Source organism: Haemorhous mexicanus, chromosome 33 (genome assembly GCF_027477595.1).
Source record: "Haemorhous mexicanus isolate bHaeMex1 chromosome 33, bHaeMex1.pri, whole genome shotgun sequence".
NCBI classification, from domain to species: Eukaryota; Metazoa; Chordata; class Aves; order Passeriformes; family Fringillidae; genus Haemorhous; species Haemorhous mexicanus.
In genome coordinates, this window is record NC_082373.1 from 2,355,414 (window position 1) to 2,365,847 (window position 10,434).

The window sequence follows — 10,434 nt, forward strand, 5'->3', positions numbered from 1 at the left end:
CGCCCTCAACACAGCATTTCCAAAGCTGGAATACCCAGTGCAAATCATTCTGAGGGATCTCAGGTTATCCCTTGCAACTGCTGTGACACAACCTTTTACACCCCCAATCCACACATAAATCTGAAGCTGCACCACACATGTAGGGTTCAAATGTTGTTTCCAGCTCAGGTTTTGTTTGGAGATGAAAAAAATCCTGGAGTACAGATCTCCCTCCTTATAAAATTCCAGAGTGCAGCGGGGCCAAGATTCTCCTCCTATAAAACTCACTGGGTATTTCTAGAGCAATAATAGCAAAGACTCAAAAAAGATGGCAAGAAGGGGAGAGAAGAGCCAGTAAATTGGTCACATTATCTCTGAGACATCACCAAATGGCCTGCTGATCTTAAGGAAAATTAATTTATTCTATTCTTGCAGCATTTGCATGCATTTAATTACCAAATTTCCCACATACTGTGAAACTATAGAGCAGCATTGGGGATGTGGTCTAATTGAATGGCACAGATAAATATGTAAGGCCTGAATTTAGAAACCAAAGTAGCTCAGGGACACAGCTTAAAAAAGGGGAAAAATGAAGGCATGAAGGAATTTGTGCAAAATTACACAACGCACAACTGGAGGCACCAACTCAGCTGACTGCCCATTTAAAGGAACACAACCAAACCCAACAAACCAACACCACTCCCCAAATCTGGTTCACAGCTGCACACGGCAGCAGCTTCTCCACGTTTTGGCATTTTGGAATTACTTACAGGGCTGTTTCTTGTGTACTATCAACACATAACAGTGACCTGAGGGTCTGCCTCCTTGGGATGGTCTTGCCTGTCCTGACTTCATGTGCTTTCCCAATAAATTATCCCCCATTAAGGTACTGGGCAAAGTAAGATGTGTGGCTTCACCTCATCTTCATCAAGGAGAAACTTCCACAGCTGCTCTGCCTGGTAAAGCTTCTGGGAGCTAAAAACCTTGTAAATGTGATTTTCCAGCCAGCAAGGGTCATGCTGGGATTAATGGATATATCCCAGGATTTCTTTCGGCCCTTCCCGCATCAGGTATTTCAACCTGTAACAAGAGAAACGTTCTGAAAATTGTGACACAGTTTTTTTCCAATTTTATCCATGGAAAACTGCACTGGGAACACCACTACGCTGCCAAAATCAGCAGTGACAGACTCAGCATCCAGGTGAGCTGCAGAAGAAGAGATTGGGTTAGGGATCCATGGATCCCTGCAGCGGGAATGACATTGCACTGCCACTCCCAGCCACTGCCAGGGAGCCAGGAATTCATCCTGGGAGCTTGGATTTGCGGGCACACAGCACACACATTGCTCAAATGCCAAAGATTTTCCACCAGAAACTGTTGCACTGAGGTGCCCAGTTGCTAAGACTTAATTATTTTTTCTAAATGTTCCCAGCAGTCCATTTACTGGTACATTATGAAATATTCCAATAAATTATTCAAGCTGATCATCAAAATAAATTAAAAAACACTTTTGAGGCAATTTCCTTGCTTTAATACACTTCTTCCTTTATTAATTACCACAAGTCAGCCATTCACAGTGTGTCTTTGAGACAGAGAGACCTTCTGTGTGAATTTTTATATAACCCACATGGACACATGTGCCTCTTGATTCCAACATGAGGATTGAGGCAGGAAGGAAAACATGATGTAGATGGCAGCACCCTGAAATCCTGCTGCAGGAGAGCCTAAAAAGCTTCAAGCAAACCCAAAATATCCATGGGGAAATCCACGGCTGAAGGTGGCTTTCAGCCTCCAATCCCCACCTGCAGTGAGTCCTGTGTCTAGAACAGGCTAATTTAACCAATTAAATGAATTAACCAATTAAATTAACCAATTTAATGAAAAGGGTCAGTGTTGTGACCAGCAGCAGTGAAGGAGGGACCTTTTCTTTAAGAAAGCTCTTGTGGCCCATTTGATGCTCCAAAGTGGAAGAAAAAGGAAATATTTCCACTCCCAAGCAGCATTTATTGCTAGATTCTGGGTGTTTCCCCACCCAGTGTAAAACCTGATGGAAGTTCCCAGGGCTTGGATCAACAAGAGAGGTCAAGGGCAGACTTGGGACAGGACAGGGAAGTGCTCATGGTCTTGAAATGGCCATGAAAGGCCTGAACTTGGACACAGACACCTCTAAGAGTAAAAAAAAAATGAATAGAAATGTACAGAGGAAAGAGAAGAAGCAACCAACAGAAAAATATTAGAATCATCGCATGGTTGAATGGTTTGGGTTTAAAGGAACCTTAAAGCTCATTCTGTTCCACCTCCCGCCATGGGCAGGGGCACCTTCTACCACCCCACGTTAATCCAAGCTGTGTCCAACCTGGCCTTGAAGACTTGGCCACACAGAAAACATTATTAATTAACAACGAGTTAATGAAGACCAACTAAAGACGGATTCCTGCAGGGTCCTCCCTCCCTCCCAGCAGCTGTGTAGCTTCAGTAACATCCCTCAGTATGTTACATGAATCAGAACTAGTTAATCCTAGTTAATTAATTAATCCCCAGTTCCCTACTCTATCCTCACTCAAGGCCAACTTGTGTTTATCTCCAAGCTCACACAGAACTTGGAGGTTCACAAACGAAACAACCTGAAGTGCTTCAACTTCCCCCTTTTAAATTCAAAATTCTGAACAAAGAACTGTTCAAAATAGCTTTTGTTCAAGAGTTCAGGCACTAACCCAAATTCAATTCCTTGTTCGGTTCATTCAGCCCATCCATGACCCATGAAACAGGAGTCAGGGAATGGTTATTTTACACTGTAATTTTGGGGGAATTAATTTCTTTTTGTGGAGCACTCAGATGGTTTGAGTACAAAGGGGACAAATATGAAAGGGGGAAGAATAAACAACCCCCTTCCAGTACTCTGTTAAAAATTTCTGACGTGTGCTGGAACACAACACAGGTTTCCCTGTGGAGTGACACTTTTCTTCCTTCCTAATCACCCCCTGAATATCTGGTCAGACAAACATCTCCCTCGACTAATGTCAGTTATTCCTGGTTGTCTTGACATCAACATCCTGAGACTGATTTTACTCAACAGATCAGAAAAAGTTCCTCTCCCACTGGGAACACCACTGGAATGGCCACATTTGCCATCCAACCTCGTGTTTCCAGGGCATTTTCCCACCTGGGTGACAGAGATCTCACACAGAGGAGCAGCTGAGGAGGCTCAGCCTGGAGAAAATCCCCCCTGAGCCTCCCTTTCTCACTCCCCACAACTCACTGCTCCCTTCTCCAGCAATGAAGGGTTTATTTCCACAACTTTAAGACCACCTGTGTAGCTATTCCTGTAACTTTAACACTACTGCCTGGACAATTCGGCAGTGCTATGCAGTACTCAACATTCCTCCCCAAATCACCTCTCAGCAGAGTTCATTATAAACTCCTCACACTTTCTGGCTGGGGCAGAAATACAAGAAGCATGGAATGGGACTTTCAGAGGGTAGCAAGATCTCTGAATTTTGAAATGACTCCGTTCAGGAAGGAGCAAAGTCCCAGCTTTGGCTGTTCATTCTCCTCAAAATCCCCCATTTTCTGGAGTGCTCCATTAGGCAGGAGTAACAGCTACAGGACAAGGCTGAGGGAAGGGAAGGCAGAAGTTGCTCTAAATTTGGAACAGCATTTCAAGACAGAATCCCAGAATCATCGAGGTTGGAAAAGCCCTCCAAGTTCATCAAATCCATCCTGTGACCAATCCCCTCCCTGTCACCCAGCCCTGAGCACTCAGTGCCATGTCCAGTCATTCTCTGGACACCTCCATGGATGGAGACTCCACCAATCCCTGGACATCCCCTTCCAATGCCTGACCACTCCTTCTGTGAAGAAGCCCCTCCTGAAAAGGAGAGAGTTTTGCCTAAGCCAGAAGAACATGTGAAGTGTTAAAAGCCAGGCTGGAACCCGAGCTCATGTCAGGGAGGTTTTGTAATACACTCCTGCAGCAGGAAGCCACTTCTTCCCTACTTGTATTCTCCACCTCTGCACAGAAACAGGATAATGAGGCACAAGAGGGGCAGTCCAAGCATTCCTGAACCCCACCAGATTCCAGCCAACGTCCCACAAGGACCAGCTCTCCACCCCAGCATCACCAACACACACGCCCTCCCTCTCTGTGGTTCCTGAAATTACTCCCCCTGTGCTTGTTCCCAGCTCGTTTTGTTGTTTCACTGCTCCTGCTCTAAGCCAGCCCATTGCTCTGAACTCAACAATAAATTATTGATCCAGTGTATCTGTCGATGTCAATGGAGTTGCAGCAGCTTGGGGAAGGCGATCGATGCTGAAGGGCCACCACGTGACAGCAGGAGCCCATGGGGCCACACAGCCTCAGGGCCACCACTCAGCCATTGAAAAACAGCAACTCTCCATCGAGATGGAAACCCAGACCAGGTCATTTTAATGAAAAACACACTAGGGCAGCCCCATGACCAAGCACAGACACAGCACCAAACAGGAGGAAGATGATACTGTGATTTATGGTCTGAAGCTACTTCATTTCCATTCAATGCTGACTTTGTTTCTGCTTTATTTAACAGAATGAAGGCACAGCCATGCTCCATTTCCTGAGGCACGTGATCGCTCACCCTCCTGCCTATTAGAAACCTCCTCCCATCAAACAGCCACAGGATTATAATTGTTCCACTGAGCAGTACAGTATCTATACCATGATCTACATCTAAGCCATCCATACAAGCTTATATAACTGATTAAATTGTCTGTGATGGCTCCAGGCCCTCCACCCTGAGTGAACAACACTGCAGAAGCACCCAAACACATTAAAACAATCAAAGAAACCTTTGGTCACGTTGTTAGTTTTATATAAAACACCAAAGTGAAGAACAGGGACTTTCTAAACACACAAAGGGTGGAAAACCCCAGCACTAGCGCTCCGTGAGGCCTTAGGACAGACCCAGCAGGGACGGTCCCAACAGAGTACAGGGCCTTGTTACTCCTAGAGGCACCAACTCTCCAAGCCCAGGGCTATGCAGAGATCCTAAACAGCTTCACCAAGTTTATGTGGGTGCCCCTGACGAGATCGGGAGGGCAGTGACAGGCCCAGGGGACAGTAATGGGCACAGAGAGTGTCTCATGGGCCCCTCCAGCCTCACCCACACCTTCTGCCCCCGGGCACCCCTCCAGCAACCGACCCCAGAGCTTCCCAGAACCTCCTTCACCGACACAGGAGAACAGGGCCATTTCCAGGCCCCATCCTTCCAAGGCAGGACTGCCCTGGAAAACCACCAGGGTCACGCTTTCCTCCCTTTCCGCCTCTGAAAGCAGCGGCAGCAGGGAGACAGGGACCATGCACCCCCCCCCCGCCCCGCTCCTCACAATTAAAGCTTCCCAGTGTGAAAAGAGGACGTCCCGGTCACGGCTCCCGGTGAGGGTGGAATGCTGCAGTGTGCCAGGGCCGGGTTACCCGGCCACACACGGCACAAGCACAACCGGAGCCGTGGAACCCGCCCCACCTGCGCGGCCCCTCGGGGGGCTCCCGCCGACTGCTGCGACACGGCACGGAGAGGACAAGGATGATCCTCCCACACCCGGGATCACCCTCCAAAATTCAGCTCAGGGCCCGAGGGTCCGGATCCAGCTGCTGCCCCTTGCACACACTCCCCTTGCCAGACTTTCCGACTTCACCCCGGATCATCCGCAGCCGCTGCTGTGGAGCAGCTCCCGGTGTCCCCACCCCCACATCAGCTGGGCATCAGTTTGCACCAGAACGCAGGGGGAGGGGAGGAAGACACCCAGATTTTTTAATAGAAAAACCTCGTGAATGTGCAATTCCCTCCCAGCAGGAAGGAAAAAAATAATATAAACCAAATCTGCCCTCACCATCCCCCCCAAAATCTGTGGCGGAAGGAAAGAGGGAAGGAAGAGGCACAACCACGATGCTGACCCAACATCTGGGTCACCTGGAACACCAAGACTGCCCCAAGCATCCCCCTGCCCTCCTACCCCCGCAAAGAAAACCCCTCCTGCCCTCCAAAATACCCCCTCCCCGGGCAGGGGAGGCTCTGCATGCCGAGCGGTGGGAGCAGGGGTTGGTGGAGGGACAGAGCAGCGCTGCAGCGAGGGCCGAGGGGGAAGGGACATTGAGGAGAACTCGGGCTCTCCCCTCCTACAATGCAAAGAGCATGGTCCCGAATTTGGGGCGTGGGAGGAGGGTCCCGTGGGCCCCCCAGGCTGTGCGGTGGAGGGCAGGTGGAGGAGGGATGGAGGCACGGATATAGGGACGGATGCAGGAACAGATGGAAGGATGGAAGGACGGGGCCCAGACGGGGCTTCAGGTCCAGGGTGGGGGCAGGGGGCGGTTGCCCCTTCCCAGAGCCAGCCCGCCGGTCGAGGGACGCTGATCCCGGGCCCGGCACCGTCCCCCCTACTCCCCGCAGGGCCGGGGGCCTCGGGCTGCAGCGGACGGACCCTCCTCGGCCGGGGCAGCGGCTGCCGGAGCCCCGCGGGCAGCGCTGAGTGGGCACAGAACCGACCCCCCGATCCCCTTCCCTGGGTGCGGGGTGCCCGGGCATCCACCGAGGGGATGGCTGAGAAGGGGCAAGGCTCCGGGACCCTCCTCACGCGGCGGAATTTGGGGCTGGGGGCTCCCCAGGCCCTCTCCCCTGCGCCGCCCCACAACCCGCCTCCGGTGTCCCCAGGGCTCTCCGGGCCGCGCTCTGCGGCAGAGTCCCCGGGGGAGCTGTGCCAAGGGCTACGGGGGGGATGGAGCTAGCAGGACAGCAAGAGAGAGGAGCTGCGGCTGGAGCCCGCGGGGGTCTCGGGGGCTGCGACTCACCGTGTCGGGCGGGCTCAGCGCGGCCCCGGCGCGGCGCTGCCGGACTGCGGCGCGGGGGGAGCTGCGGGAGGGACTGCGGGTGTCGCCATCTTGGTGCGCTCCCGGCGCTCCCCCCGCCCGGCCGGCCCGGCCCCCGCCCGCCCCGAGCGCGCCGCAGGGGGGCGCTCCGGAGGCACCGAGAGCGGCGCGGGGGGAGCGGGGAACCCCCGGGCCTGGCCCGCCGTCAGCATCACCGGTATCCGCGTGTCCATCGTCACCATCAGCATCCCCGTGCCCATCATCAGCATCCCCGTGCCCATCACCATCACCCCTGTGTCCATCATCAGCGTCCCTGTGCCCGTCATCAGCATCCCTGTGTCCATCATCATCACCATCATCATCCCTGTGTCCATCACTATCATCATCATCACCATCCCTGAGTCCATCATCATCCCTGTGTCCATCATCGTCATCATCATCCCTGTGTCCACCAAGGTCATCCCTGTGTCCATCACCATCATCATCATTATCATTATCCCCGTGTCCATTTGGTGCAACACAGAGTAATTAAAGGTTGGACTCCATCTTGGAGGTCTTTTCCATAAGCAATTCTGTGATTCCCACTGTTCAATTTGTTTGTAACTGCTACAAGGTGGAGGCATGAAAATACAACAGAGATCATTAATGAAGCACCTAATTACTCCTGGCTTTAATTTGCTTTATTGCCACCAGAGGGAAGTGGAGACACACTGGTGGCTTTCCCAGGGAAGCAAAACTCCAGTGCACCCCCAGCCAAACTGTTCCAGAGTTATTAGGGACCTTGGATCCCCCTGCCACCGGGAGCAGAGCTGTCACCTGTTAATGACCGATCCACGCTGCCACCAAATCCTTTGGAAAACTGCCAATTGCAAAGCTGACAAAGTCTTCCAGAATGTGCTCATGGAGTGGTCAGTGTTGATTCGACCCAAATAAAAACCCAAACTCTACATGCTGAATGCAGAACTAATTAATTAATAAATTGTTTTATCTCTGTCCATGATTCCCATCAGTTTGGAAGATCACTGAGAGCTCGTTCTCACCCACCAAAAGATTTAAGGTGTCCTTGAACTGCAAAGACTTAAAACTGCTGTTCAGAGAGAGCACAGAGCTGCTAAGCAAACCCAGCAGCTCCCAGCAGCTGGAAAATCAACTCCCTAACAGCTCTGAACTGAAACATTAATCAAACCCCTGACAAAATTCCTGCAGAGATCCAGAGCTCAGATGAGCTTCCAAGTGCAGCGCAGGCTGCTTTAAGAGACGTGACCGTACCCGGAACTGAAGGAGGGCACTTGCTGAACTTTGCCTGCGGTTACACACCAAGTTGTGCTGCCCAGCTTGTCCCAGCTTCGGAACAAGCTGGCAGCTCCTCCCCTGGACTCTGGTCACTGCTTGGCTGCACCTGCACTGTTCAGTCCTCGCTTGTGACCGGACTAAGAAATCAGCTGGAGAAAAGCGTCCACCAGAGCAACCCAAGCAGCTGAATGCACTCTGAGAGGACACAAATGCAGCTCTGACTGGGCTCCCCAAGCTCTGCCACACAGGAGAAGCAGTTCTGCCCTGCACAGATCCTCTGCCCACGCTGAAAATGCCAGAGGCCGCTGCTAGTGTCCTCCTGCTCCGTGCTGGCCTGGCACTGCTAGCCTGGCCTGTCTACCTGCTGTCCTTCCTAGGCATCTGGGAACCTTTCTGCAGGAAGGTCTTTTTTCCCTTCTTCTTAGAAATGATTTCTGGGGTTCATGAAAAGAAATCAAAGAAGTACAAGCAGGAGCTATTCCGCAATCTGCCTGACTTCAGGGGCCCTTCCGGGGAGCTGCGGCTGCTGGAGATTGGCACCGGCAGTGGCTCCAACTTCCAGTTCTACCCACCGGGCTGCAGAGTCACTTGCACCGACATCAACCCCAACTTCCAGGAGGGCCTCTCCAGAAACATGAAGAAGCACCAGCACCTCCACTACGAGCAGTTCCTGGTGGCCGCGGGAGAGGACCTGCGGCAGGTGCCCAGCGGCTCGGTGGACGCTGTGGTTTGCACCCTGGTGCTGTGCTCCGTGCACAGCGTCAGCAGCACCCTGAGGGAAGCGCTCCGGGTGCTCCGGCCGGTGAGTACCTTAACGTCTGCTCTAGAGGTACCATGACCAAGGAAAAGGGAAAAAAAACAAAAAACAAAACCAAAAAAACCCCAAATAACCATTAAAAAAAACTTAAAACAAAACAGACAAACAACAAACAAGTGAAAAAGAGTTGGTTTGAACTTATAACAGACTTTCAGCCTTTAAAGTAGCATTTTCATAGAACTGTGGAATGGTTTGGGTTGAGAGGGACCTTAAAGATCATTTAATTCCAAAAAACCAGTCATGTTAGCAACTAATTGAAACCAAACCACAACAAACTATTGCTGGAATAAAAGAGGGATCAAATAAGTCAGTCCTTTGTGCTTTTTGAATGGGCATTTTGAATCTCTGGACATTTCCTTCTTTCATTAATTCCAGCTAACAGAGGGAAAGCAAAAAGGAAAGGGAAAAGGGAAGGGAGGGAAAGTGGGAGCCACTTGGTGTGACCCCCACACCCGCTGTAAGAAGACTCTGTGTTCCCAGGGAGGAGCTTTCTATTTCTTGGAGCATGTGGCCGCTGAGCATTCCAGCTGGACATATTTTTGGCAGCAAGTCTGTTACCCGACTTGGAAACTCGTCTTTGCTGGATGCTGCCTCACGAGAGAGCTGTGGAAGAATCTGGAAGAGGCAAAGTTCTCTGAGCTGAAGATACAACACATCAGCGTGGCGATACCATGGATGCCCATCGAGCCACACATCGTGGGGTATGGGGTGAAGTAACCCCTGTCCTGCCCCCCGTCCCCCAAAATTCCTCATCGTGACCCACACAACCCTGCACAGCACAGGCTCCTCCACACGTGCCCACATCAGTAACACAGCGAAGGACTTGAATCAGAAACCAAACTGCCAGGTGAGAAGAGAGGGTCTATTTCCTGAGTGTCTCTGAATCACACAATCAACTAAGCTGGAAAAGCCCTTTTGGATCACAGTCCAAGGGTAACCCAGCACCAGCACCGTGTTCACCACTAAACCCTTTCCCCAAGTGCCACATCCACACGGTTTTTGAACACTTCCAGGGAGGGTGACTTCACCACTGCCCTCGGCAGCCTGTGCCAGGGCCTGACAGCCCTTTCTGTGAAGAAATCTTTCCTCCTATCTAATTAAACCTCCCCTGGTATACCTTGAGGCTGTTTCCTTCCTGAAGCCCTGACACTGCTGATCCTGCCTTGCTAGAGCCCAGGGCAGCCAGGGAGGATCCCAGCACAACAGAAACCAGCCCAGGAAGCAGAAAATAAAGGTATTAGTGGAAGGGGACTGCTGTCTGTGCCTGGTTGACTCTGGAACAGGGATCCTTCAGGTGCTCCCCAGCTGGCATGTCACTGGGGCTCCATCGCACCTGCTGCCCCCTCCCCATGCTCCCTCACGGCTGCTCCACCTGATGGAACCTGAACCCCCAAACCTGACCCCTGGCCCAGGTGAGGGTGGGACCCCTGAACCTTTGCCCACGTGAGGCTGAGACCCTTGATCCTTGGCTCAGGGCTGAAAACCTTGACTCTGCAGAGGTGAGGGT

General features: G+C 51.7%; 2 protein-coding genes across 2 annotated transcripts in view; one reads left to right on the forward strand and one right to left on the reverse strand.

The window, feature by feature from the left end:
- SCN8A (sodium voltage-gated channel alpha subunit 8) overlaps nt 1-6,920 on the reverse strand; it is a 57,073-nt gene extending 50,153 nt beyond the window's left edge. Inside the window, exon 1 of the mRNA XM_059872023.1 lies at nt 6,800-6,920. The gene's annotated coding sequence lies outside the window, so the exon portion shown is untranslated. The remainder of the gene's footprint in view (nt 1-6,799) is intronic.
- Nucleotides 6,921-8,128: 1,208 nt separating this feature from the next.
- On the forward strand, nt 8,129-10,178 carry TMT1A (thiol methyltransferase 1A). The gene is made up of 2 exons (XM_059872011.1): nt 8,129-8,912; nt 9,408-10,178. The coding sequence occupies exons 1-2, from the start codon at nt 8,403-8,405 to the stop codon at nt 9,642-9,644; spliced, it is 747 nt and encodes a 248-aa protein (XP_059727994.1). The 5' UTR covers nt 8,129-8,402; the 3' UTR covers nt 9,645-10,178.
- The last annotated feature ends 256 nt before the right edge of the window (nt 10,179-10,434 follow it).

Bases quoted from the DNA above. Each gene is read 5' to 3' on its own strand.
- TMT1A (XM_059872011.1), top strand. From the start codon at position 8,403: ATGCCAGAGGCCGCTGCTAGTGTCCTCCTGCTCCGTGCTGGCCTGGCA. The intron at 8,913-9,407 runs GTGAGTACCTTA...CTGTGTTCCCAG, and splicing joins CGCTCCGGGTGCTCCGGCCG to GGAGGAGCTTTCTATTTCTT.